The sequence below is a fragment of the Lichtheimia ornata genome, assembly GCF_029851405.1.
Source record: "Lichtheimia ornata isolate CBS 291.66 chromosome Unknown scaffold00024, whole genome shotgun sequence".
In the NCBI taxonomy this organism is placed as follows: domain Eukaryota; kingdom Fungi; phylum Mucoromycota; class Mucoromycetes; order Mucorales; family Lichtheimiaceae; genus Lichtheimia; species Lichtheimia ornata.
Window position 1 is genome coordinate 201,669 of NW_026695344.1, and position 26,890 is coordinate 228,558.

The 26,890-nt window shown below is 43.5% G+C and overlaps 12 protein-coding genes across 12 annotated transcripts; 5 read left to right on the forward strand and 7 right to left on the reverse strand.

Moving 5' to 3' along the window:
• Positions 1-352: 352 nt before the first annotated feature.
• On the reverse strand, positions 353-2,571 carry O0I10_005809 (uncharacterized protein; the record flags this gene model as incomplete). Its single annotated transcript, XM_058485846.1, has 8 exons — positions 353-736; positions 806-910; positions 968-1,286; positions 1,348-1,637; positions 1,703-1,860; positions 1,932-2,201; positions 2,294-2,341; positions 2,412-2,571. 8 exons carry the CDS (start codon positions 2,569-2,571, stop codon positions 353-355), a joined length of 1,734 nt encoding a protein of 577 aa, XP_058343369.1.
• Positions 2,572-3,227: 656 nt separating this feature from the next.
• O0I10_005810 (uncharacterized protein) lies at positions 3,228-4,803 on the forward strand (the record flags this gene model as incomplete). The annotated part of the gene is made up of 7 exons (XM_058485847.1): positions 3,228-3,364; positions 3,436-3,543; positions 3,614-3,717; positions 3,776-4,000; positions 4,066-4,216; positions 4,272-4,592; positions 4,656-4,803. The coding sequence occupies 7 exons, from the start codon at positions 3,228-3,230 to the stop codon at positions 4,801-4,803; spliced, it is 1,194 nt and encodes a 397-aa protein (XP_058343370.1).
• Positions 4,804-4,936: 133 nt separating this feature from the next.
• Positions 4,937-5,354, forward strand: O0I10_005811 (uncharacterized protein; the record flags this gene model as incomplete). Its single annotated transcript, XM_058485848.1, has 2 exons — positions 4,937-5,086; positions 5,157-5,354. The coding sequence occupies 2 exons, from the start codon at positions 4,937-4,939 to the stop codon at positions 5,352-5,354; spliced, it is 348 nt and encodes a 115-aa protein (XP_058343371.1).
• Positions 5,355-5,633: 279 nt separating this feature from the next.
• Positions 5,634-5,956, reverse strand: O0I10_005812 (uncharacterized protein; the record flags this gene model as incomplete). The annotated part of the gene is made up of 2 exons (XM_058485849.1): positions 5,634-5,754; positions 5,832-5,956. 2 exons carry the CDS (start codon positions 5,954-5,956, stop codon positions 5,634-5,636), a joined length of 246 nt encoding a protein of 81 aa, XP_058343372.1.
• A 394-nt stretch (positions 5,957-6,350) lies between these two features.
• On the reverse strand, positions 6,351-8,836 carry O0I10_005813 (uncharacterized protein; the record flags this gene model as incomplete). Its single annotated transcript, XM_058485850.1, has 13 exons — positions 6,351-6,381; positions 6,444-6,617; positions 6,682-6,834; positions 6,899-6,983; positions 7,037-7,124; positions 7,182-7,501; positions 7,566-7,595; positions 7,654-7,714; positions 7,769-7,851; positions 7,904-8,006; positions 8,067-8,114; positions 8,172-8,743; positions 8,815-8,836. 13 exons carry the CDS (start codon positions 8,834-8,836, stop codon positions 6,351-6,353), a joined length of 1,770 nt encoding a protein of 589 aa, XP_058343373.1.
• A 591-nt stretch (positions 8,837-9,427) lies between these two features.
• Positions 9,428-12,299, forward strand: O0I10_005814 (uncharacterized protein; the record flags this gene model as incomplete). Its single annotated transcript, XM_058485851.1, has 14 exons — positions 9,428-9,693; positions 9,759-9,820; positions 9,898-10,095; positions 10,154-10,334; positions 10,392-10,495; positions 10,553-10,687; positions 10,760-10,953; positions 11,004-11,106; positions 11,168-11,379; positions 11,440-11,551; positions 11,609-11,728; positions 11,792-11,907; positions 11,969-12,060; positions 12,122-12,299. 14 exons carry the CDS (start codon positions 9,428-9,430, stop codon positions 12,297-12,299), a joined length of 2,073 nt encoding a protein of 690 aa, XP_058343374.1.
• A 192-nt stretch (positions 12,300-12,491) lies between these two features.
• Positions 12,492-14,096, forward strand: O0I10_005815 (isocitrate dehydrogenase, NADP-dependent; the record flags this gene model as incomplete). The annotated part of the gene is made up of 6 exons (XM_058485852.1): positions 12,492-12,650; positions 12,721-12,820; positions 12,888-13,048; positions 13,111-13,659; positions 13,746-13,936; positions 14,009-14,096. 6 exons carry the CDS (start codon positions 12,492-12,494, stop codon positions 14,094-14,096), a joined length of 1,248 nt encoding a protein of 415 aa, XP_058343375.1.
• Positions 14,097-15,151: 1,055 nt separating this feature from the next.
• O0I10_005816 (uncharacterized protein) lies at positions 15,152-16,203 on the forward strand (the record flags this gene model as incomplete). Its single annotated transcript, XM_058485853.1, has 7 exons — positions 15,152-15,308; positions 15,391-15,419; positions 15,509-15,578; positions 15,655-15,730; positions 15,823-15,887; positions 15,954-16,072; positions 16,129-16,203. The coding sequence occupies 7 exons, from the start codon at positions 15,152-15,154 to the stop codon at positions 16,201-16,203; spliced, it is 591 nt and encodes a 196-aa protein (XP_058343376.1).
• A 372-nt stretch (positions 16,204-16,575) lies between these two features.
• O0I10_005817 (ribosomal protein L7/L12) lies at positions 16,576-17,311 on the reverse strand (the record flags this gene model as incomplete). Its single annotated transcript, XM_058485854.1, has 4 exons — positions 16,576-16,896; positions 16,968-17,130; positions 17,186-17,250; positions 17,309-17,311. The coding sequence occupies 4 exons, from the start codon at positions 17,309-17,311 to the stop codon at positions 16,576-16,578; spliced, it is 552 nt and encodes a 183-aa protein (XP_058343377.1).
• A 415-nt stretch (positions 17,312-17,726) lies between these two features.
• Positions 17,727-19,035, reverse strand: O0I10_005818 (uncharacterized protein; the record flags this gene model as incomplete). The annotated part of the gene is made up of 2 exons (XM_058485855.1): positions 17,727-18,385; positions 18,453-19,035. 2 exons carry the CDS (start codon positions 19,033-19,035, stop codon positions 17,727-17,729), a joined length of 1,242 nt encoding a protein of 413 aa, XP_058343378.1.
• Positions 19,036-20,644: 1,609 nt separating this feature from the next.
• Positions 20,645-23,572, reverse strand: O0I10_005819 (uncharacterized protein; the record flags this gene model as incomplete). Its single annotated transcript, XM_058485856.1, has 4 exons — positions 20,645-22,318; positions 22,386-23,276; positions 23,337-23,442; positions 23,505-23,572. 4 exons carry the CDS (start codon positions 23,570-23,572, stop codon positions 20,645-20,647), a joined length of 2,739 nt encoding a protein of 912 aa, XP_058343379.1.
• A 996-nt stretch (positions 23,573-24,568) lies between these two features.
• O0I10_005820 (uncharacterized protein) lies at positions 24,569-26,811 on the reverse strand (the record flags this gene model as incomplete). The annotated part of the gene is made up of 8 exons (XM_058485857.1): positions 24,569-24,777; positions 24,843-24,911; positions 24,974-25,459; positions 25,519-25,585; positions 25,652-25,802; positions 25,871-26,146; positions 26,204-26,447; positions 26,526-26,811. 8 exons carry the CDS (start codon positions 26,809-26,811, stop codon positions 24,569-24,571), a joined length of 1,788 nt encoding a protein of 595 aa, XP_058343380.1.
• Positions 26,812-26,890: the final 79 nt, after the last annotated feature.

Genomic DNA, 26,890 nt, shown 5'->3' on the forward strand with positions numbered 1-26,890 from the left:
AGAATGGAAAGTCTGATCCCTTGAGGCATCATTTTATAAGAACCGCTCAAGAGCAAGATACATTAAGACGACATGCGATGGGAAATCATTCAATGAGTCAACCACACCACCCATGTGAGTATACAAATAAGGTTACAACCTCAGCATTTGTCAATGGTTACACATCTTTGTTTTATACAATTTAACATCATTTCACAAAAAGGAAAGTGTTTTTTACACGCAACCAGAAATCAAAAGAGCACCAAAGAGAGGAAAGGAGAGAGGGAGGGAATGATTTTTACTTGACCGAGGGAGGAACTTGGGCGTACGATCTTTTGGCTGCTCCTTCTCGCAAAGAAGGATTTTCGACCCGTCAGGCCGTACCGTCCAAAACCTTGGTGATTCTACCAATAGCAATTGTCTTGCCTTCATCACGAATGGTGAAACGGCCGAGTTGAGGATATTCTTCAAAGGTTTCAACACAGATGGGACCGGCTGTTTCGATACGAGCAATCACCTTTTCACCTTGCTTGACGAATGGTGGAGGGCGCTTGGTCTTCTTGCCAGTCTTCTTGTCAATCTTGTGGAGAAGAGCTGAAAGAGTGATTTCCTCAACAGCAGCGTGCACGTGCATCACACCAGTGTAACCAGCGCAGATGATGTTCTTATGGTCGAGAATAGCCAATTGAGCTTCCAAAACAGTAGTCGACTTGACAGGCTTCTTCTTGTCACAAAGCAAGAAACCAGGAGAGATTTCCTAAAAAAATACATATATGCATAAGCATTTCCACCTTGACATTTCACCTTAAATGTCCTTTTTACTTACGTCTTCTTCAACACCCTTGAGACGAACACGAACGTTGTCACCGCAAATGGCGTGGTCAACCTCATCTTCGGTTTCGTTGTAAATGGTGCTGATTTCACAAGGACGCTATATGATCATGGTTAGATGACTTGATTTGATGAAGGGTTATACTGTAAAACTCACCTTGTTGGGCATAAGCATGTAGGTTTGGTTCTTCTTAATGTGACCAGACTCGATCTTGCCGACAATGATAGTACCCATGTCCTTGTACTTTTCAGCAATGGGAAGCATGAGAGGAGCGTTGAGCTTACGATCCAAGGTCTTCATGTTGTCAAGATACTCCAACAAAGAGGGACCTTCGAACCAAGGGCACTTGTCACCAACGCGATCCTTAATATTGGCACCAGTGTAACCACTGACAGGAATGAACATGACATCGTTCTTGGGATGGTAGCCAGTCTGCTTCAAGAAAGGAGTCAACTTGCCGAGAATTTCATCATAGCTATTGAAAATTAAAGGTGTTAGGAGATGCATGTTCATCGTAAAAAATGACATCAACATACCGAGCCTTGTCCCATTCGACGGTAGGGTCATCCATCTTGTTGACAGCAATGATCATCTTGTTGATACCAGAAGTCTTTGCCAACATCATGTGTTCTCTAGTTTGACCACCACGTTCGAAACCAGTTTCGAATTCACCCTTACGAGCAGAAATGACCATGACACCGACATCAGCTTGAGAAGCACCAGTGATCATGCTAGGAACGTAGTTCTTGTGGCCTGGAGCATCAAGAATGGTATAACGGCGGTTGGTGGTTTCAAAGTAAGCGCGACCACATTCAACGGTCTTGCCCTATAAAATCCAAAATCAGAACGTGTATTCTTATTCCTTCCCTTCCAAAGAACCCGCGTCCTTACCTTTGCACGTTCTTCAGTACCAGTGTCAAGTGCCCAAGAGAGGTACCAAGTCTCGCGACCAGCATCCTTGGCTTCCTTTTCAATCTTATCCATGGTACGCTTATCCACCATGCCAGTCAAGAACAAGATGTTACCACCCATGGTCGATTTACCGGCATCTGAAATCATCATCATCATCATCATGTCAGCCTACAAATTAAAACATGCAACTCTTTTTTTTGACACCTACCGACGTGACCCATGAACACAATGTTGAGATGTTCCTTGCCATACATGTCTTGCACGATCTCATCATCCACGTTTTGCAAATCATTGCTGACAGCATTGGACTTTTCAGCAGCCTTTTCCACAGCCTTTTCGGCTTCCTTCTTGTTGGCCTTGGGAGCAGCCTTAGGCTTAGGAGCAGCAGGCTTGGGAGCTGACTCAGCAGCAGGCTTGGGATCTTCCTTGACAGGTTCAGCCTTCTTTTCAGTAGCAGCAGGAGCAGCAGCAGCAGCTTCTACAATGATAAAAAGTAAAAGCATACAGTTTTTAGTGTTCGAAAAAGTGGCGATTGAATGAGTGGGTGGGTGGGTTGTTGTTATTGCTTACCAGGCTGGGAAGGAGTAGTGTTGGAAGTGAGCTTCATGACACGAGGAGCTGCAGCTGTTTATGATGGACATGTCAATACCGGTTGTTGGAGGGAAATGTAGAGTGATGAGTAACGTACCAGGTTGTGCAGATGAAGCAGGAGCAGCGGGTGCGGGTGCTGGAGCGCCAAATGAAGGGACAAACTCCTTTGCGCCAAGATTAGGCTTCCATGAAGCGGCATTTGGGTTGAGCGAGAGCTTTGATGTTGCCTGCGACAGCGAATCTTGGTTCTGACTCATTGTAGCTTGTGTAGTAAGGCTGAAGAGAAAGCGTCCTAGTAAGAAAATTTTGAGGAAGCTGGCATATTCGCCACCTTTCTCCTCCGCATGTGACCGCCCAACTAAAGCAGGATATTGCATACGTTTACTTACAACCACCCATTCTGTATCATCCTTAAACACTAAACCAATCATACTCCAACAGTATCAGCTCGCTTATAGATCGATTAATAATCTTGGGTCCCTGCAATTTAATTGCTTACTTGCATAAATGGATGGTACTAGAATACCAGCATTGTTGATCCGTTTGATGCAATCATTTAAAGAACCATTCGAATGGTAATGCAGCTATTTTATTCGTGGTTGCTATGACGACGTTGTGCCGAGAGAAGCGTCTATATTTGGGTAAAAGGGTAAAAGTGCTGCAAATCGGTGGTTGTATAGTGCAGCATGATCACATGTCGGGTTGCATCCCGGAGAGTGTGGGCGATCCAAAGAGGGTGTGTGCAAGTAGAGCAGCAGCAAATACTACCCCAACCAACTATAAACACTGAGTTTCTATCTTTGAAAATGAAAAAATCGGCAAGTCGGTTCCTGGGATTTGGACCTTCCCTTCTTCTTTCTTCTTCTTCGCTCCATCCTTTCTATCCTATTCTCGTCGCCCCCTTTTACCTACAATGGGTTACATTCCAGCAGAAGCGTTACCCAACTTGCATAAATACAAGTATGGCGGTGTGGACAAGTCTTTGGTCTCTCGTTACATCCTGTCAAAGTACTGGAATAACTTGGTAAAGTTGTTTCCTTTGTGGATCGCGTAAGTGGAACAAGGGGCCTCCTCATTGTGCAATGTCAAAACTCATTCCTGTCACCCCTCCTCCCAATTAGACCCAACTTGATCACTTTACTCGGTCTCTTGTGTGTCGTTGGCAACGTTGCTACCTTGATGTATTACGCTCCTGACCTTGGCCCATGCCCCAACTGGGTCTATTATACGTAAGGATTCTTGTTGCTGTGGATAATAATTTTGTTTATTGCATAGGAGCTGACACGTGGTGAATGATAGATTTGGCATTGGTTTGTTTGTGTACCAGTCATTGGATGCGATCGACGGTAAACAAGCCCGTCGCACTGGAATGTCAGGCCCATTGGGTGAATTGTTTGATCATGGTACTCTTCACATTGTATTTTAGTATGCTTCAAAAGGTACTCACAATATCCATTATAGGCTGTGATGCTCTCAATACGTCTCTTGGTTGCTTGACATGGGCCTCAGCTACTTGTCTTGGTCAAAGCTGGTGGACTGTTGGATCATTGGTGGCAAGCTTGGGCAACTTTTATTTGTCTACTTGGGAGGAATATCATACTGGCATCTTGTACTTGGGCTACTTTAGTGGTCCAGTTGAAGGTGTGCTCATGCTTGTAGCTGTACAGCTCGTGTCTGGTTATTTTGGTAAGTCATCTCGCATGGCTTAACATCATCCCATCTAATCATTCGATGCTTTTGATCATGTGCAGGTCCTGGTTTCTGGATGCAACGTGTGAGCGACGTGGTGCCAGTAGTAGATTGGGCTGGTCATCCTATTCGTCACCGTATTGGCAATGTGCAATTGAATCACGTGTTGATCCTTATTGGTGCTGGTGTCCTTGTATTCAACATTGTTGCAGCGTATGTTGTTATCCATATCGATGATGATTACATCTTATTGACTCATGTTGTATAGATTGATCAATGTTATCGCTGTCAAGTACAACCCCACTGATTATTCACGCAAGGACAACTCTGTTAGCAAAGCCTTGATGGGCCTTGTTCCATTTGTATTCATGACCGTGGTATCCTATGCATGGCTTCGTTTGTGGCCTTCTCTTGTATATGAGCATTTGGCACTTTTCATTCTCTTGATTGGACTTTTGTTTGGTCATCAAGTTGGCTTGATGATTACTGCACATGTTGCTAAGCTGCCCTTCCCATATTGGAATGGCTCTGTATACACCCTTCTCGCTGCTGGTTGTGCTCTAGCATACGCTGATGTCTCTACTGGCGGGTAAGGCTTCTCAATGACATGAATGAATCCCTTCAGCAGCTCACACACATGTACCACTTTTAGATCTTACAACATCAATCAACGTGTTGCAGTCAAGGTCATTCTTTTCCTTGCAGCTTTGCAGTATGCTAGTTTGGTTCGTGGCGTTATCAACCAACTTTGTACATATCTCGATATCCAATGTCTCACTGTGAAGAAGAAGAAGCAGTAGATGGCATTATCCCATTTATTTACATCCCATCCCATCCTCCCCCCTGAATAGATCAAGAATCAATAAAGCCTTCATGTGCATATCCATTATTCACATCTCTCTCATTGGTGGACAAAAGGCAGCTTCACTCACGATGTCCGTGCTCCGACGTATCATCACTTGTAAACCCTCCCCTCACAAACTTATCATGGCGTCGCGCGCAATAACATTGACTCTATTCTCTTCAAGCACTTGTTCCTTGTGTACTACAGCAAAAGATGCTATTCTAAAAGTACAAAAACATGTATGTCGTTTATTGCCATGACAACAGCAATCGGTGAGATGGGCTCATTGTTCCATTGTGGTTGCTATAGTATCCATTCCAATTGTCCGTGGTTGACATTCACAAACCCGAGTGTCCAAAGGAGTTCGCTGACAAGTACATTTTCGATATCCCTGTGGTGCATTTGAACGATCAGTTTTTGACACAGCATCGCGTTAAGGAGGATAAACTATTGGAAGCGCTTAAAAAGTATGAAGCAACAGGTGTAGTCAACAAGATCCCATCGTAAATGATATTTATTACTTGGAGTGATAGTCGTTGTTGTCGTAAAAAGCTTTCAATAAATCGGTAGAATCATTTCGCGTGAATCAAAAGAAGGGGAATAATGGCCAGCGAGAGGAGATGAAAAGGGATAATAGCGTTATATACACGTTGGTTGTTGTCGCTGGGGTGGATGTTTGTGTTATTGCGTAAGTGGATTGTGTACTCGTGTTTGCGTAATGTTTGTATATCGTCGGATGAACGTCCGTTATGGTTGATGTGAATGTGAGGCGTAACACCTCCAAGTTTACATGACGCTGCAGCAACCGCCTTGAGCATTGGGTGCGAATGGGTCATCTTTTTTGTCAATAGGACCCCAAACCGATGGCAACATAGGGTCTCGAGTATCCTGACAATGATCAATAAGCCTATAGAGAGAGATACAAAGACAATCTCGATAAGGTGAAAACATTCACGACGTTGTTTTAAAATGGAGGTTTATTACCGAGTGGATGCTTCGGATACGGTGATACGTGGTATATCCAAAAGCTCACGTAGTCGTTGATTGTATTCAAGAAGTCGATTAAGCTTGGCTTCAGAGAGATTTTGCGGTTTTCGTTGATTGATCATGGTGGTAGTAATAATAGTAAAAGGGAAAGAGAAAAAGAAAGGTGGAATCGGTTCTCAAAGATGTGCACAGTTGGGAAAAGCCCAAACGTGGTACATGTGTCACCAACACGGTAACCCAGAGCAGGTTGGTCCAAGATTGATTTGTGGAACAAGTGCATAACGATGACTAGCCATGGTGTGTGGACCCTTCTCAAACTCCTATTTTGCTATCAAGTATACAGCTTATAAAGGAGGTTATTCGACAGAAATCTAATTCATGCAAATGACATCAACCTCGTGATAAAAGCTCCCATCAATAAACACGCCCACCCCTTCATCCATATGCCAGGTCCAGAATAAAGATCCTTCTTACAAATATGTAAACCAGTAACGCTTTTATATATGCAATCCTTTGTTATGCTTCTTCAAGGTAACGATATTCAAATCTACGTAAACCATGATTCAATGAGTTGAGCGCGCATCATAATAGACGCATTAAAATGATTACCTGAAGTCTTCCTTTTTACGTTGGCACCACGCACTCTCGTAGTCAAAGTACACATAAGAACCTTGCTCGTACTCGTCCGAAATGAACTTGGGTTCTTCAAGCCGCTGGAACCATGTCAAGTACTTTTTGTGGAATCGCCATGAATGTCGTTTCAGCTCTTTTGCTGCGAGATACCTATACCGCTCATATGCATGAGTAACACCGCCAAATGTACAAGGATAGAACAAGATCCACTTACTGCTGATAGGTGCCCTGTTGGTAATAGAAGATGAAGAAGAGAGTGTGCATGTCCAACTTTTCAAACAAAAGAGGATTGTCGAATACAGGTAGTGGCTGCTGAGGATAGTAGTTCGGTGTCGGATAAGGGGATCGAGGATGGTAGGTTTTGGGTCTACAGATGTTTTTGGGTTAGCAAAGAACACGCCCCTCATGCATAAGAAAATGATGCCTATTACCTTTCAGAATCAATAAGATCTGGTACATGTTGTAAGCTTGCATCCAACATTTGATGTATATGCATGATATCAGGTTTGTCGGTGCCTATTTGGATGTATTAGAAATGATACAAAAGTCCGTCGAAAAATAACACTTGCCTTTGGATCGGATAGCTTCAAATGAAGGTGCAAGATCGGAAAGGGATGGTGGTAAACGCATATCCACAGGTTGTTGGTCTTGTTTGGGCTGTGAAGCGAATGGTTAGTATACTCCAAGTTTTCAAGTAATACTTTTATGACTTACTGATTTAGCAGCTGGATATTGAGAGGCAAGCAGTGATTGTGATAATGCCGTTTCACCAGATCGTGATTGTTGAGAGTCTCCAATAGATGATTGTCGTGTTGGATGATCGCCAATCTTTGGTGGTTCTGCCCATGCATTCTCGACTGCTTTGCTGCTCTCATCTCGTTTATGACCCTTCTCCTGTGATACACCTGCTGCTGCTGCCTGTGCATACTTCAAACCGGTTGATGCTGGTGGTGGTGGAACGATAACTTCAGATAAGGATCGGCTGACGGGCATAGATGGTGGTGATTTGAGTGGACTTGTGTTGAGGGATTTGGCTATGAACATTCTCTCTCTCATCAGTCTCACGGATCATAACATCCAAATCGAAGCATTGCTTACCTTCCGATGTTGGCGTGGATAATGGTTCTTCTACAATAGGATATGCATGTTAGAAGAGAATCCATATAACATAAAACGTATTTCTTACTTGATCTTGGGCTTTGAGCCTTATGTGGAGTATGTGGAGTTGTTGATGATGCATTTGAAGCCTATCAATGAACAATGAATATGCCTTTGTCATTCTACATGGCTCAACCACTTACAATCTCCTCTTTGTCTTTCTCCTTTTCTTTCTCTTTTGATTTGGCTGCCCGCCTTGGTAGTGGCTTCTCTTCTTCCTTGGGAGCTATAACATGTGGTTAATACTACAACGCATCGACAACCCTTGTTCCACTTACTCTCAATGGCACCATGTTCATCTGCAACAATTCCATATAACTCCTCTTCTTCTTCGAGATTGAGATCATCGTATATGAATTCATCTTCTTGAAAATCAGGTTCCTAAAAACCATCCCTCGTTATTAGATACCCGTTGTAACCTACCCCGCCTATACCACTAACCTGATTGCATTCAATGTAATACTGCACATCCTCTCTTATCTCCAAAACCTATACAATGATACCAATGAGTAAGAAGCAATCGCAACGATGTACATGTAACCTTACCCTTTCTGGAGCGAGCCTATCATTTTCCAATAAACGTAGGAGAAGTTCTAACCGGTTGATGTGATGCTTATGGCGTGTGATTTGGTGTTCCAATTCATCGATACGTTCAGCCTTTGCATGATCCTTCTTTCCACGTTTTGTTGTGCTCTGCAATGTCTCGACTTGTGCCTCGGACATCTCCACTTGTCGTTCCAGCTCGTTCTTTGCTGATATGATCCAATCGCACGCCTCTGTCTTTTCCTTCTCCTTGGGATCCATCTTTTCTTTCAGCAGCAGACCCTCTTTGGAATAGGCCTTGGTCTTCATTTCCTTCTCTGTCATCTTGAACCGTTCCATTTGAGACTCAATCAGCTTGCGATTCTCTAACAGGGCGCGCTTGTCCTTGATCTCGTTTGATGACAGCCATGTCTTGATTTGGTCGCGTAGACGTTGCAGCTTTTTGATCTCCTTCTTGAGTTCCAGCTCGTACTTGTCTTTTTGACTCGGATTGGTGGTGGAGTTGATCTTGTCAAAGATGGATTCGAACGTCTCGACGCCCTCGCTCACTTTTTTCAACACACGGTCGATCTCGGCTGTTTTTCAAGGCAAGTGTCGTTAAGAAGCTGTATCAATGAGACGCAGAGGTGTTGAATTCTAGGCTTACTTTGCAATTTCTTCATAGACATTGCGGTATGTATTAGTAGTCGGAAGGTAAAGATGTCTATTCACACAGGGAACTTCCTGATAATTGTGCGTCATGCTCAACCACACCACCCCGTCCCCGCTTAGTGATTGAATTTAGATTGTTCTACTAGCTTCGCTTCCTTCCAATCAATAAAACAACCAGATTGCCTCTAAGGATCATATGCATTGATGCTCTTTTACCCACTTTGGAGATATGGATGCATACCATACGTCTACTACGGCCATTTCAGCTGTACGCAAGCTTTATTGAAAAGAAATAGACATTGGATACATAGGCAAATTCGTTGCGCAATGTGTGGATGTTGACAACAAAGATGTGAGAATACATGATCAACTTGGATTTACTTTCCAAAAGAGCTACTTTCATTCATATGGAAGAAGAGGCATCAATTTCAGGTATTGTTGTTGCCAAGGATACCACCAGAGTAAGTTCCTGCTTATGTATGTTAACGAAAAGTTGCAATTGACACCAAGAAAGGACGTATGTTATACAAGGCTAGTCCACATAGCATTGATGGGATGCAGTAAAAGTAAAGCTCATGCGGTTGGGCAGGTTAATAGGCAAGAACTACATGCGGAGTCCGACAATTGCCAAGCGTGCCTCGCATAGCACACTCTCACCGACCTCTTCCACATTCGACTACATCATGCCAAGGCGATTGAGGGTCAGCATTCTCTCTCTCCTTTTATTCGTCACAACTCTTTCAACTGCACAAAACATTCAATACGCTACACGATTTCCAAAGAACAAGCTATACGATTTATCACCGAGCAGTACAGGCCTCGACAACATTGACGGCACAGTAGCAGCCTTTGGCGACTTCAATGGCGACAAATAGTACGTGCTTGCTGTTTATCCCCCCTTGATACATGAGCAATAGGCTAATCTCTTGCATTGGATAGCACCGATCTCTTTGTTCTCAGTGACGATCAGCATTCCTTATCTGTATATACTTGGCACCATCGTATGTCCACCACCACCACCAGACATGAGGGGGAGGGGTGGGAAGCACGTTCACTCACACATGATATTATGCCATAGAAAACTTCACCTTTATACCACCACGGATAACGCCACAGATCACCGTGGACAAAGACTTTGTAATTACAGGCGTGGTCCCTGGCGACTTTACCTATGATGGAAATCTCGACGTTTTACTTCTTGGCCAGACTAATCCACGAGACACTCAAGGCGAGATCATGATGCGGATATACACTGGCAATGGCGATGATACTTTTGGTAAGAGGATGGGTTGAAGGATTTGGTGATCTGACATGTATCTTACGCTGTGAAAAAGACGACAATTACATTACGCTACCTTCAGCCAAATCAGCTCATCCAATGGTGCTTGATCTCAATGGTGACATGAAGCTTGATCTTTTGGGATACAGTGCGGATGGCGAAAGTGGACTCAGCATGTGGATCAACAATGTCGAACCTTCAACACCTGCCAATGCATCATCATCCATGTTCAATGTGTGAGTAGCGTGGATCACATGATACGATAGTTTACTCACAATGTCTTCCATCTATAGCTCCACAGCATCTGGGATGTTTGATTCAGCCTTCACCAATCAATGCACATGGGCACATCCTCATTCAAATGCTATGGTGGATCTTGATGGTGATTGTATGGGAGGTAAATTTTCACGTGATACAAGTGGATAAGAAAGGGAGGCTGACGTGTAACGTGTAGATGTGGTATTTGTGTGTCAAAAGACCGGCTACCAGACACTGCAGCTATGGTTGAATCAACGTGAAGGAGGCTTCAAAATGGCAGATGAATTGCAATTACCTACTGGTGCAGGACCCGTTAGTTTTGCTGATATTGGTATGTATAGATGGGTGGTGGTATGGTGGAGTTGGCATGTTTATTCATTCGTTATCTTTGAATGATGCATAGATGGTGATGGCTCTGCCGATATTGTATTCCCAGTGAGCAGTGGATCGGAGCAAGAAATACACATTGTATACAATCAGCAAATGGGTCTTTGTTCGCAACAAAATAGCGGCAATTCTACAACATGCAGAAAACCAAACCAACTTTGTCACGGGGATCCCGATTTCAAGTTTGACATGAGTCACCGCGATAGTGGGGTAAGCATGGTATTGCTTGTGGATATGCTGGATACTCATGTCGAATATAGAACTATGTTGTCCTTGATTTGAAAAAGTATATTTCATCAGGCGAGACGATCCAAACAATGGATGCCGCATTCCAAGGGCAGCTACCGGTTCCTGTACAGCCTGGTAAGTGGAACAATGGAATCAAAGGAAGATAGTAAAGGTATGCTAATAATCGATTCAAAAGGCGATTACAACCTTGATGGATATCCGGATTTGTTAGTAACGACCAACAAGCAAGTCCTTTTATTGGAAAACACAGTGTGCAACAACCGATTGTGTTCGAGTCTTGCCTCACAGGCTGGTCGGCGGACTTTTACGATTGTCAAAGATGGCACGGATGCATTGACCAAGATCTCAAGACCTAAACATGCTACCTTTTTCGATATTGACGAGGACGTAAGTACATCAAGATAGGGTTGTGAATGAATGAGTTTTTGACAAACTTGGGATACGTAGGGTTCACTTGACATTCTGGTGCTTCAGCAAAGTGGTGGCAGCAGTGCTTCTCGGGTGCCTCGGTTCATCATCAACAACTTTTTCAACGATGCCTTTTTCCTCAAAGGACTTGGTAAGTAAATGCATAGGTCCTACAACCACTATACTAATCTCAACATGTTGTGCATAGTCTCCAATGGCGTATGCGGTAGCAATTGCGAAGCCAACAAGCCCTACGGCGTCAACTATCCAGGTGCTACGCTCAAGTTCACTGTACTTGACACATCAGGCACAAAAAGAGCACATCTTGGTAAGTCTTTTTTCCTCTCCGCCCATGCTGCTCTTGTTGCTGATTTATGTCCTTGGGTATTAGTCTCGCAATTAGCACAAACATCGTACATGTCTTTACAAACGCCGTATTGTCTCGTTGGATTGGGAAGAACCAATAACTATGTTGAGGAGATGTTTGCAGGTGTCTCACGGCGGCAGGTAAGAAGAAAAACTGCAACTTGGCTTACCGCGTATAATTCATATCCTATCTACCTTTCAGGATCAAAATTATCTATTCTATGAAGGCGTAATTCCAAACTCCCAATTGATCTTTATTCCATATCAACCAGAAAATGTGCATGACAGCTCAACGTAAGTGAGGCTATGGGGTTGATGACGGTGAACGTGAAAAGGCTAACGAATGCGTTCTTAGGTGGGAAGTTGAGTTATACATCCAACCTGGTGACTATGTACCATGGGTGTTGGCACTTCTCATTGCAGCAGCGTGTATCCTTGGTATTGTAGTAGCTGTATTATACTGGATGGAGAAGCGAGAAGACGAGATGGAACGGAGGAAGGCTTTGCATATTATCAACTTTGATGCACTGTAAAATAAACGAATCTCTTGTGTATAGACGTCATCTTGTTGAACCCATTACAAATCATGCGTATCCTTCTCCCATGCTTTGTTTCCAGGAACAAGCATTTGTCATCCGAAATCGGAAGTGAATGCGGGGGTGATATATAAATGCGGCGGGTTGTTTGGGTTTTATCTTTTCTTTTCTTATCATTATCAGAAAGCAATGCCTATCAACAAAATCCAAGTCAAGAATCCTGTGGTCGATCTCGATGGAGATGAAATGACACGCATCATTTGGCAGCTCATCAAGGATAAACTCATTTTGCCATACCTTGATCTCGACATCAAGTATTACGATTTAAGCGTCACCAACCGTGACAAGGTTTGTACATAGGCACAGGAATGAAATCGAGATGCATGCATGCCTAACATGGCTTTAATGGATATCATAGACAGATGACAAGGTTACAGTGGAAGCAGCTGAAGCTATCAAAAAGTACAACGTTGGTATCAAGTGCGCAACCATCACCCCCGACGAGGCACGTGTGGAAGGTAAAATGAAAAACAAACATGGTGGCTGTCAACAATTGAAGACTTGAACTTTTATTTATGTATGTAGAATTTGGTCTTAAGAAGATGTGGAAGTCTCCCAACGGCACCTTGCGCAACATTTTGAATGGCACTGTATTCCGAGAACCCATCGTTCTCAAGACATTACCTCGCCTGGTGCCTGGTTGGTCCGAACCTATCATTATTGGTAGACATGCATTTGGCGATCAGGTACCTACATGAGCCCATTTCATATGTGTACATGCATTGTATTGATGCAAATCGTTGCATAGTATCGTGCCACTGATTTGGTGACAGGGGGTCCTGGAAAATTGGAGATGGTGTTCACGCCCCAGGATGGATCAGCGCCTCGTCAAATCCAAGTATACCAATTTGAAAAGAGCGGTGGTGTCGCCTTGAGCATGTACAACACCGATGAATCCATTGAAGGCTTTGCACATGCTTGTTTCCGTGTCGCTCTCGATCGTAAGATGCCCATGTACTTGAGCACCAAGAACACCATTCTCAAGGCATACGATGGCCGATTCAAGGATATTTTCCAGAACATCTATGACACTCAATACAAGGCTGCATTTGAAAAATTGGACATTTGGTATGAGCACCGTTTGATTGACGACATGGTGGCGCAAATGCTTAAATCAAAAGGCGGCTTTGTATGGGCATGCAAGAATTACGATGGTGATGTCCAATCGGATATCGTTGCACAGGGCTATGGCTCCTTGGGGCTTATGACTTCAGTGCTTTACACACCTGATGGAAAGACTGTTGAAGCTGAAGCTGCTCATGGAACCGTCACGCGTCATTATCGTGAGCACCAAAAGGTAAAAGGAAAAAGAGAGACATGATAAAGATGAGAAGAAAATGCATTAATTAATGCGCTGCATGCTGGTTTTGAATTCTCAATTAGGGTAACGCCACATCCACCAATCCTATCGCCTCCATCTTTGCTTGGACACGCGGTCTTGCACACCGAGCCAAGCTCGACGACAACAAGGAACTTGCTCAATTTACCAAGGATTTGGAACAAGCGTGTATCGATCTTATTGAAGTAGACAAGAAAATGACCAAGGATCTTGCCTTGATCATTTACGGAAAGGGGTAGGTGGCTGCTATCATCATCACCTACGATCATTACTGCTTTATACTAATGATTGCTTATGACATGTTTAGCATGAAGCTTGAGCATTACTCAACAACAGAAGAGTTCCTGCAGCAGATCGCTGACAAGTTGGCAAGCATTCGTATCAAGTCGAGGTAAGAACCAAAGTAATGGTTGTGAGACATTAATGAGTAACCCATCCCCACCACGTCAAATATCCCATCTAGTCCTCAAACCATGCAACAGAAACTATAGATTGTCGAATTATAGCCCATTTGAAAGTACGTATAAAAGAAAAAGATCTACGTGGCAATAATTGGGATCAATCACTTGGGAGGTAATGATGGTGTGGTGCATTTTGTGTAACGTGGTCCTGTTTGCTCCCCATCCCGGCAGGCAATGCTTTCACCAATGAAGGATAGAGAGATGAATGTTTGTGTGAAATCTATAATTCAATACGAGAATTTATATAGGCAATAGATATTTGCTTTCCTTACTCTGGTGTATAGCACGAGAAAGGTAGATCACCCGCACGATGACCTGACATTGCTGGCTTGATGCATGTTACACAAACGAGAATGACACGAATCAGCGTAAATGGTATCATTTAAAGAGTTGTTTGATGAAGAGATACGAGGTGTATGGTTTGGGTACAAGGAATGTGGATGATTCAAGGCGATTTGTTCGTCATCATTGATGATGGGAAATTGAGAATCCATGTACACGTTCCATGGAGGATCGGTGTCAATGTTTATCTACTGCTGCTGCTGCTGGAGATAAGCTCTATAAATAGGAATGTGAGGTATATAGCTTAAATTAGGGAACATGGCAACCAGGCAGCATACATTACACTATATTGCAAAGTACATCCAAAAGCTATGATAAGTAAAAAAGTACAAGTTGAACGGGTGATGTGAAAAGGGAGAAAGTGTTTATTGGATAATGTTAGGGTGATGGTTACAAAAGAAAAGAAAGGAAGGATTTATTTTCGAGACCCAAAGGGGGAGAATGTGTGGTGGTGGAGAAAGAGAGAGAGTGAGAGAGTGAGAGTTGAGAGTTGTTTGACGCATGTTCAGGTGGTGGCCAAGCCCGCTTTCATCGGAGGAAGACATACGATTCAACTCCGAGAAGACATTGGCTTTGACGCCTCTCTCCTTTACTTCTCGACCTCATCTCTTTTTTTTTCTTTCATCTCCATTCCCCATTTCACACCAATGACCGACCATCACGAAGAAGACGACTTTGCTCCTACCCAAACTGCTGGCTATAAGCCCGGTGAAAAGAAGACTATGGAAGAATACCAAAACCTTGACGCCCAAGACGAGTCTTTGAACAAGTGGAAGGAGTCCTTGGGTTTGAAGGCTGGTGCTTGTAAGTATCTTTAGCTCTATCCATCCACCCCACCTCCAATACCAAGCCTTTTAACTTAAATACCTATGCTTTTTATTATTAGCTGCTGGTCCTACCGACGATCCCCGTAACGTAAGTAATCTCACATCTAATTTATATAACGCGCAAAAGCGCGTATGGGCATGTTCATGAAACTTGATCTGATGCAATCATCATTATAGGTTGTTGTTGAGTACATTGCTCTCGAAGTGGAGGGTCGTGAAGATGTGAAGGTCGACTTGTCCACTGCAGGTAAATTATTAGGGAAGGGAGAGAGGGGGAGAGAGATCAAGATTGAAGACTCATGTTGCATGATCCTTTATTGTAGATGCCATTGAGAAGGCCAAGAGTGCTCCATTTACCATCAAAGAAGGTGTTGAATACCGTATGAAGGTCAAATTCCGGTACGTTGCGTTAGGAGTTTAACAAAGACATATCCACCCACCCACACTCACCCCTGAAATGTCCTTATTATTGCCTCTTCCCTTTCTTTTAGTGTCCAACATGAAGTTGTCTCAGGTCTCAAGTACTTGCAAGTTGTCAAGCGCAAGGGTGTCCGAGGTAAGGTTCTTCTCGAATGAAAAGGATTGGAACAAAAAAGGATATTCAAGCCGTTTATTCATATAGTGGACAAGACTGAGGAGATGATTGGTAGCTATGGCCCTGCACCCGACGCCTATGAGAAGAAGTTCCAGTTGGAGGAAGCTCCTTCGGGTCTTCTTGCACGTGGTCACTATGACGCAAAGGTAACATACCGACTTTTTAACTTGAGAATTGCCTTTTTACTAATGACATTATGTAGAGCAAATTTGTTGACGATGACGGTGTTACCCACGTTGAATGGAACTGGTCTTTTGATATCAAGAAGGATTGGTAGATCTGATCACAAAACCACCCAAATTACTTTGCTCTCTCTCTTTTTTACCCCTCTTCTCCTACTATCCCTCAATCAAACATACACAGAACAACAACGGCAACCCATTTTTTCCTCGAAGTTGTACACAAGAAGCAGATGCATTAATACCATCTGAACGTTGGGGGATGCGATGGATATGGCATTGTTGATGGTTTCCAAGGTTCAAATTACATTTGTGTGAGTGTGTGTGCGTGAGTGAGTATGGGCAATATGGGCATGATTATGTATACAAAGGAGATGGATCTATGGTTGATGTGCTGTGTGTGTACGGATGGAGCTTGGATGATAGTTGAGCAAGAAAAAAAGAGTCGTAATGTGATGTAGCGTAATCGTTTACTCCAATTGTACAGTGGCACCCACAGCCTCCAGGGCTTTCTTGAGCTTCTCAGCCTCTTCCTTTGGCACCGATTCCTTGAGCACCTTGGGAACACTCTCGACAAACTTTTTGGCATCGACCAAACTGAGACCTGCCAAATTCTTAACCTCGCGAATCACCTTAGCCTTGGCAGTAGCATCCACCTTCTCCAACTTGATATTGAACTCGGTCTTTTCAGCAGGCTTTTCCTCTTCAGCAGCTGCAGCACCTTCTTGACCACCAGGCATCACACCCATAGGCATAGCAGGCATAGCAACATCTTCAATCTTGAGACGATCCTGTTGTCATATGGATACGTGAGTAAGATGATGATGATGATGACGATACAACGCCTATCCTATATACCCACCTTGAGTTGAGAGACGAGCTCTGATGCTTGCTTCAAGGTCAAGTTCTCGATTTGTTCAGCAATGCCAGCAATCTTGGGATCGACAGACGATGAGGAACCAGGCGTAGCGATGGGTTCTTGCTTCTCAGTGGTATAAAAGCGTCCAACAGCAGGTGCAGTAGCACTAATGAATGGCATTCAGCACAAAGTGTGAAAATAGCGTTTCGTTTTTCCTTTACCGAGCAGCAGGGAATGGGCGAACAAGAACGCGCGATCGAGACACAAGGTTGAAAGAAGAGCGAAGCTATGGATAATGGGTAAGTTGATAGGTTTGTTTTGGTGGTCGTATGCTGGGTTCTTACCATCCTGGCAAGTAAAGAAGTGAAAGAACAATTGACAGCTCGTCGGCCCGCCTAATTTTCACAAGCCGTGACGTCCGTGACAGGTACCGCCACCTTTCCCACAGCTGTCAAGATGTGGATGATACCTTCGCTGCTGCCATGGCAACCATTGGATCAACCTCAACTTTGATATGGATACATCATAATCGTAGACAAGTCTCCACTTTTCTTTCATGTCTCCTATATCAACAATTATAATCTTTGATTGGTGGTATTAATACAATGATGATTGGGTTATTTATTAGCACAGATGGAAGCGAATAAATAAGGGGGAACGATTCAAGTACGAAGGAAATGATACGTAATGTGGCTGGTGAACAAAGAATACAGGTGATGGATTGAAATGAGGAGGTGGGGGAAATGGTTGTTGTGCATCAAGCTATTGGACTACATGCAATGATGGGGTTGTTGCTGTTGTTGCATAAAAATAAGAAGTACGTTGGATTTCAGGATGATCGGCAGCAGCGTACTTATTATTAGTAGTAGTAGACAGGAGTGACATCCTCATCTCCTCCTTGCCTGGAGTGGCTGGGCATTCGTTGTGATGGATGGATGATGATGAGGAGGAGACTGTCAAGAAGGGAGTAGCATACGCTTGGATGTCGTCAAGTACAGTGGAACGAGAAAGGGTGATTTTGGTGCATGCTGGTTGCTCATAAGGAGGAAATACAGAGGATGGTACATGCACTTTTTGTTGTTGTTGTTGTTGTTGTTGACCCAAAAGAGTGAATGAACGACACTGAAGAATACGAAGACGTAATTCAGGTAACCCAATTCGACGTGCTGGATCCAAGCAGAAAATGCGTTCGAGAATAGCTTCAAGCTCATTTGATATAGAAGGAAGGATAACACGGAAAAAGCCAGGTCGGTTGGCATGGCAATAAGCGGCAAAAGAGGAGTCATTCAGGTTGGCTTGTTTCCAGGGATTGCGTCCTGTAGTAAGATTGATAAGGATGATACCCAGGCTCCATATATCATTTTGTTGTGTTCCATATCCTTTGATGCGTTGATGATTTCTGATAAGACCACCTTGACATTCTACTCATTTATATATGTAAGCAAATGATCAAATTTAGGTTTGAGCGATCCTATATATAACCCTTACCTGGTGAAAAGTAAAAGGATGACCCGCATCCAAATTCTGCAGATACAGCATGCGTGGTGGCAAGCCCAAAGTCAGCAAGTTTGATATGGTGCTCTGGAAATACAAGGATGTTTTCAGGTTTCAAATCACGATGAGCAACATGATGTGTGTGACAATGCTGTACAGCATCTAGCAGCTGCAAAAAGATGTGGCGAATGGCACGATCATTGCCAATGATTGGATTGGATGGGTGTGTGAGTGCCTTAAACAAGTCGCCATGAGGAGCATGCTCCAATACCAAGAACGTCCATGTCCCCATATCAACACGCTTGATGAATTTGAGAATGTTGTCATGGTTCGATACCAGCCGATGGATCTCGGTTTCGTTTTGCTTATTGCTGTGAGTCAACAATTTGACGGCGTATAATTCACCGGTCTTGAGATGACGGGCTTGGTACACGATACCATATGCACCCACACCCAGGATGGATAACAGCTTGTAGTTGTTATCATCAATGCATGTATTGAGGAAGGCGTGAGGATGGATAGGCTGATTATGGTGATTGTGTTGTTGTTGCTGGTGATGTGTTTGTGGTGGTGTCATTATTAAGGGTATAGGTGGGTGGATTAGTTGTGTGTTGGTTGTTGATGGGTATAATGAGTACAATGAGAAAAGGAAAGTTTCAACAATCACACAAGCATATTTAAATGAGTCTTGAATGACCACACCGAAAAAAGGAACCGTGTCCGTGTGTGATGATCATGTTTATGCTTCTCCAAGATGAGGCAAAGTTGCCGCAAACCCCCTCTCTTGTGATCGACTAAACCTCTTTCTCTTCAGGTAGTCCTAAATCGTGAATAAATCATCCCTTGATTTTTACAAGACCGGAAATCATCTATTGAGTTTCTTTCCACTCCTTGATATCGTTCATGTATATGCGTTGTTATTCAAACACCTCATTTTTAGCTATGATGCATGTATCATGTTTTGGCTCTGTACGATCTCGTGACATAAGCATGCAAAATGAAGCATTACACTTGCATGCATATGCTGTGTCAAACCAGTTTTTGTAGCTTTAACTTTACTGGTTGAGCCTTTTGGATTTGCAATCATTGCTGCTGAGCACTAAATGATTTGTTCAAGGAGTAGTGGGACATTTACCCCTTCGATCTATTCACACCGCCTACTACTACTACATACTAGCAGACGCCCTGTTCCCCACCCCCTTGGCTCTTTTATTGCAAAAAGCTACCAAATAGCCGGCATGTTTTATTCCAACTATAGATAGGTATACATACACAGTTGCTTTTCAAGATCTCGTCATCGCCATCAGTGTCGAAGAAAAAAGGAAATCCGAGGGCCCCCTTTCATCGCCAACACCCCCTGTCCAACATCTTTAAAGTCGTCGATACAAGGTGTAGCGTATCGTGAATGATTCACGTCATAATCCTATTGTCGGAATTGTATATATGCATATGCTACCCTTATCTCTTGCGTCCCCTTCTGACGTGCATATATTGCTTGATGGATGATATACTACCAGAAATCGACAGCTTGGATGAAGGAGAAAGGTGCAATTACACATAACGAACGCTTGTTACCTTATTAAACACAAATTGGAACATGATAGAATATAGGTTAATAAGCAACCACCCATAGAATGGAGGAAAAGGAAAGCTGACAGCTAAAAATGTGCTATCCCCAAAATTGATTTCTCCCCGCCAAGAGCAGCAGCAGCAGTATACACCAAAGCTGTATTATGCAAACAAGCTCCTTGCATGTACATCATCATCATCCTTGGGCACTATTATTACGTACTAACCAAAAAGGATTCCCACCCTAATGCTCCTTAACTTGTTGTCATGACAGCTTTCCTCCAACCTGATGTAACACTTGGCTGTGTGTATTGTATATGACAACAAACTTGTAAATCTTAGTATCCCCTTTCCTTCCACTACTTTATCAGCACATGGTGTGACAAGAAGAATTGTGGCATAAAGGTAACATAAAACAACCTGTATTTGAGGGTGGGTGGGGGAAGTAGATGGATAAAGCAAGTAGTAGTATCAGATGTATTACTATCACGCAAAAGAAGAGAATGCAAAAAGTAGAAATGTAAGAAGCGAGAGCGAAAATAATATACAAAGATGCGACAATGAGAGTGGAATAAAGATAAAGGAAATCAAAATAAAATATGGAGGTGGGTTGTTGACTACCAATAAGTGCGCGTCCCTGGGCCTGTGCCTGCCAGGCTTGTTGCAGTCGATGCCGAGTAAGTAGTATCCGGTTGACCACCCAAGAAACCCAAGATTGCATTACTTTCTGAAGTGTTGTTATTGTTGCCATTGGTAGTAGTGTTATTGCTTCCACCACCACCACCACCACCACCGCCTGAAGGAGCTGATAGATTGGCCAATTCATTGACACCTTCATCATTGTGTATCAGATGCTGCTTGGGCATACCATGATTCGTGGGACCAAACGTATCTTGTTGTTGTTGTTGTTGTAATGGTGGAGGTGGAGGAGGTGGTTGTTGATGGATGTTATTGCTGCTGGTAGTACTAGTAGTAGTAGGTTGAACCATAAACCTTGGCGATTGGAATTCGTGCGAAGGGATGAGTGGTTGCGATGATACGGGTTGCTGTGTACTAACGGTGCCTTGTGCTCCCAAATAGCTATTCCATTCATTCATATCGAGTGATATAGGTACACCCCAAAAGGCTGCACCCATTGGATCAAATTGAGGTTGAGCTGCAGACTGTGACATGGTTCCTGGTGCAGCAAATGGATCTACGGTAGGTACCATTGTCGTTGGTGATGAATTGGATGATGATGTGCTATTGTACCCTCCAAGCCATGGATATCGTGGAAGTAATCGATCTGCAGGTGATGTATTCCATCCTGGCCCTGGTGCTGTGGATGTTGTTGCTGCTTCAGGGGGAGCTTGTTGCTGTTGTTGTTGAGGTGAAGATGTTGAATATGCAATCGATAAAGGAGGTGTATCATCTCGCTTCTTGTGATCATCTTCATATTCCAAGTTGATATCTCTGAGACCAGCCAATTCACCAAGAATGTTCCCACTTCGTGCAGCAGTCGTCCAAGTAAGTTCAATTTCATCGAGGGCTCTCATGATCTTGTTGATCTTGACTTTGGCATCCAATGACTTGTGACCATCTTCGGAAGAAGCAGCTGATTTCAAAAAGATGATGCCGGCAGTAAAAATATAATACACAGTAAAGTTGGATACATATTTCAAGTGATTCTCATTGAGCATAATATCCACAATATCCAGGATGGAGTTGGCTGCTGATGCACAAATGTTGTATGATCCGGAGGATGCTTCAACCGGAATAAAAGGCCGATGAAGTAAAATCACCGTTGTATAGTAGATCAAGTGCATTTGGGAAATCGGCGTTGGTGGATCGGACATAACTCCGTGACCTGCTCCCACCAAATCATATTGCAAGGATGAAGGCATATTGTTGTACCAATTGGTGAGTTGTTGGTTGAGAGCTGATAGTACATGATCATGATGGGTTCCTGGGGCATGATGTCGTGACTTTGCATAGTAGATGCTCTTGAGTACATGTCCCAATATATCACATATCTTGATAAGTTGTATAAATGCATCCAATAATCTCACAGGAGCACGCCCCACTGTTGATGCCGACTCGTCTGTCAATGGCTCATCGTCATCCACGGATGGAAAAGGCACATCACAATCACGTTCCTCGAATACTGATGCACGTCCAAAGTTGGCACTGAGTAGCCGATCCACAATAAAACAGCACCAAAACACCCGTTTACGACGTTCACGCTCATCCGGTTTGATATCCCAATGATCACAGTTGCGGTTGAGTCCAAGATCTTGGGCCATCCGAAACGCCTAAAAATTACCATAAAAGTGTAAATAAACTAGCCACATGGTTGCTTAGCAACAACAATATCCATACCAATCCACTATAGAGCCATGCCCTTGGTGCTCTCATTGAACCATGCTGATGGAGTGCCATAAGGAGTAATGCTTGCACTGTAGATATCCGTGGTACATCATAATAATTATCCAATAGACATTTGGCTCGCTCAAAGTAAATGTCTCCTGCCGTATCAGCTGATCCAGGATCTGATCGTACACGTAGGTCTGGTGATACACGGGATGCCACGGCGTAAATAGCATTGAGTAATAATGGAGAAATGGCATCTGCAGGTGGATCCATGGATGAAGCAAGACGACGTTTGTAGAAAATGGGAAGAATCGGATAAAAGTGCTTAAAATAGAGATGGATCAAGTGCGTTGATAAATCCTTTGGTGGTAATTCAAGCGGATCAAGTGGTGTTGTTGAAGAAGATGGATGCTTGTATCGATGACCCCACCCTGCCAAATGAAATGCACCGTTTTGATACGTTCGACTGTTTTGCAGCAAATAGAATCCTGAAGACTTCCCCAAATAACGCACTTGACCCGTTTCATCCATCGAAAGTTGACCATTGCTATCGCTGATCACTGATCCAGGACTACTTGGTTCACCCACGGTTGTTGTATCAGGTGCATTGCCATTGGTGGGACTTCCCATAAGTGAAGGTGAACGAGGATGTGGTGGTGGAGTAGCTGATTGTTGTTGTTGTTGCCACATAAAAGTGCGATTCTTGTTACGTCCGCGGCCTCGGCGTACAGGACGAGTTGTGATCTGCTCCCCATGAGGTGTTTCGAGTGGTGTATGCAGCTCAGCAAGTAATGCTTGGGATCGTGGATCATTGTTGTCTCCTGCGATATCGGCAAGCACCTGCTCCAATTTATGTAATCGATTCTCAATGGCTTCAATGTATCCTTTGGGTGGTCCACGCTAAAAGTAACCAAGATGTGAGTGATCTCTCGTTCCTTTTATCGGCCCGTAGCCACTCACCTTTTTGGTCGTGTCCCTGTAGGTACATTCAAGGTTGAATGCTTGACAATTACTGCACACAGGTACAAGACCATCGCACTTGATTTTCTTTCGTCGACACAGATCACTATACAAGTGTTCGTAATGAGTAAGCTGATATCTATGCTGTGTTCTAAAAACGACACCTACCACGCTCGACTGACTCGCTGCCGCTTTAAATTAGCATCGTCGCCGGCATCACCGCTCGTCAAGTCCATGGCCGAATAGTGTGGGGGGAAGTGTTGTACACTTTAGGTTCACAAGGTTCGTTTGATAAAGAAAAGGAAAAGAGAGAGGAGAAGAGAGAGAGAGCGAGGAAGGAAGAAAGAGAGCAGAAATCAAAACGGAGTTGTTGGTCTACACTCACCACACACATCACACACCACACACGCACCACACACACACAACCATACATAATCTACAAAGAACTTACAACAACATCTCCGGCTAAGAATAGCAGTACGTACGGTTACACAGGATCATTTTGCTCTTTGTATCGGCAACGACCGATCGTTTTCATTGATTGCATTAGATACAAGATGTTCATTCAATAAAGTAAACCACTTGGTATATGTAGCAGTGTTTTATATAACATTTTCATTATACAAGATGTTTGGAGTAGTAGCACATCGAATGGCTATTACAAATACCGCCCTTTTCCACCCACTTGTTCCATTGATGCACTCGTCATCCTTCATCATCATCATCATCATCATTACCCCATTGCTTATCATACAATCAATCCTAGTAGTCTTTTATCATGGACAATGTCATTACAAGTAAAACAATTTTATCATCGGCATTTGCCGGAAGGACCGGAGCTAATGTGCTTTTATATAACTCGCATTGCGGACTCTTCTTGCAAGTACAGGTTTCTAAAGGGTTCTCTCTCTCCCTCACTTTCCCGTGCATTCGGTAATCACCCCGCTTTGTGACACCGACAAATGCTGTCCCTCAGCAATTTCTATTACCAAACAGAGGCAAATAATCTAAAACGAGTTGCCAAATTGTGCGACTTGTCCCAATTAGTGTACCCATCAAGGGCTTTTGAGACGAACCAAGCGTTTATATAAATTGCTTTTTCTGATCTGGTATACATGAGAGGTAGACAAAGAGATTAGGGGGGAGAGGAACACAAGGATATAATCTGTACAGGGTGTGCGTGTGTGTGTGTGTGTGTGTGTGCGTGTATGTCGTCATTGTTTTATACAATTCTAAAGTCCCACCATGCCAAAGACACAAAGAGCACCAATGTATGGAACAAGCACCGTTTTGGCCACAAAGTAGAAAAGAATACCAAATGCAATGGATATCGGAAGTGCTGGAAGAGCCTTCTTGTAGATGGCTAATAAAAAGATCGTGGTCGTCAAACCCATTAGGACTGCAATTGTGCAGCATACCGTGGTGATCCAGTCATACAGCGCTATTTTTTGGTGTGTGTTCCAGAATCAGTTTCACTTCCTTGGCATTTGTACTATAAAAACATACCTGCTCGTGCAATAAGCACACTATAGAATACAAAGTCTCCTAATCCAAGCTTTAGACCACTTCTTTCAGCTAAACATGTGCTCAATGGTTAATATTCCTGTTGATAATCCAAGTTTGACAAGTACACATACCATCCTCTTCATCACGATCCTCATTATTGGGGGATGTTTCATGCCTTGATGCAACGGTGGTGCTGTTAGAATTACTGTTTCGACGTTCATGTTCTCCACGTTCTGGTATATCGGAGGATGACGATGATGATGATGCAATATGATCTCGCCGTGAGTCAACATGAGTAGTAGTAGTGGCGGTGGTGGTTGTAGCAGGTGCAGCTGCATGAGCGTTGAGAGGGACAATGGAGGAGGTAGATGCGTCATAATCAGTATTAGTGTTGATGGAAGTGCTGATTGTTTGGATCGAAGTTTGCGTTTCAGCTCGTTTACGGCCTTCTGACATGGGATCATCATGTGGTATTGGAGCAAGCTCTTCAGCTGTTGTCATCATGAACCATACTGCATTGACCGAATAAAGAAGTGCTGGTACTTCACGTTGCTGATTCCTCGAACTCTCAATCAACAGCCTCAGTGGACCAAATGGACATAGTACGGCAATCAAATCTATGATCACAGGCCACGTCTTAGCATCTTCAAAGGAATTCAGTGTGTGTTACACTTACCCCACACGGCCAATAGACCCAATAAAATCCATGTCGTCCATTCTTCCAATCCAGTCAAAGAAAATGCCTTTTGTCATCATAATCATCATGATCAGCGATCTCTTTCGTAGAGCAAAACCAAAGTACGACTTACCATAAGTGAGCTCATGATCGTCAGGTAACCTTGCTGAAGCCAAAGCGGGCCCTTCCAAAAGATCGACACCAACCCAACGACTGCAAAGTTCCATAGGGCAAAAACCATGGTGATGTAATCCATTGGTATGAAAAAGACCTCGATCAGGTTGCTATGAATGCACATTAATTGGATACATCCACCCCTATAAATTTCACTCTCCTTGGCCAGTGCACTTACAGTAACAGGAGATACGACATGAATCCAAGCAACATGAGAACGACAATCATGAAGAATCCAACAAGCACCTTCATCCATCCTTTTCGAAAGAGGACCACAATAACGACCGTCACCACGATGATTTGCCCGATAATGATCAATGCATTTGTCAATGATCCAACAATAGGTGATTGATTGCCTCCATCATCGCTACCGCCTTCTCCGCCACTGCTGCCATCACCACTGCCATCGTCGTTTCCACCACTTGAAAAGGCAATATAGCCTGGTCGACTTGGACTAGGTCTCGTTAGTTTTGTACAACCATCCACCCACCTCCTTTGTCCTCTTGCTTACCTGTAATCACTCCCTCCACTGAATGCAACCTTGACCCAAAAGATACTGAGAATGATACATGCTACCACTGGCTTGATAATAAAATAGATTTGTTGCATGTAAAACTTGAGATCATCAGCGAATTCTTCATCATCATCATTGTGATTGCCGTTTCGATGATTGCTGTCGGTATCAGAATCGACGGCGAGAGTAGTGCCTGTATTGTTGAGATCTTCCAATGCAATGTCCCCTGAACCCATTTGAGCTTGTGATTCTGTTTTTTAAAAATGAATACAAAAAAGCCGTGGATGATGATGATGATGATGATGATGATCATATGTACCTCGTTGAGCAGCACGTTCAGCTTGTCGTGTTCTTCTAGCAGCCTTGGTAGCCTCGCAGTCTTTATAATGCCTCAATTTCCAATCGATTTTTTGACAGTCGACCGAGCAATAGCGTGGACCCGCAAGACCACATGATGAGCACATGAAGGTAGCCGAGTTGTTGCAATGAGTGCATTCCATGTCGATGGTGACAGGCGGGGTTGTGGTTGTTGTGTTGGTTGGTGCTACCGTTGTCTCATCATCCGTGTCGCCATTATGCAGGGAGGACGGCGAGCTTCTAGTCATCGAGAGTCGCTAAAGCGTTCAACTGCAATGCGTCGCTCAATTCGATAAAAGATGGTGGGGCGAGAAGCAAAAGAAAGAA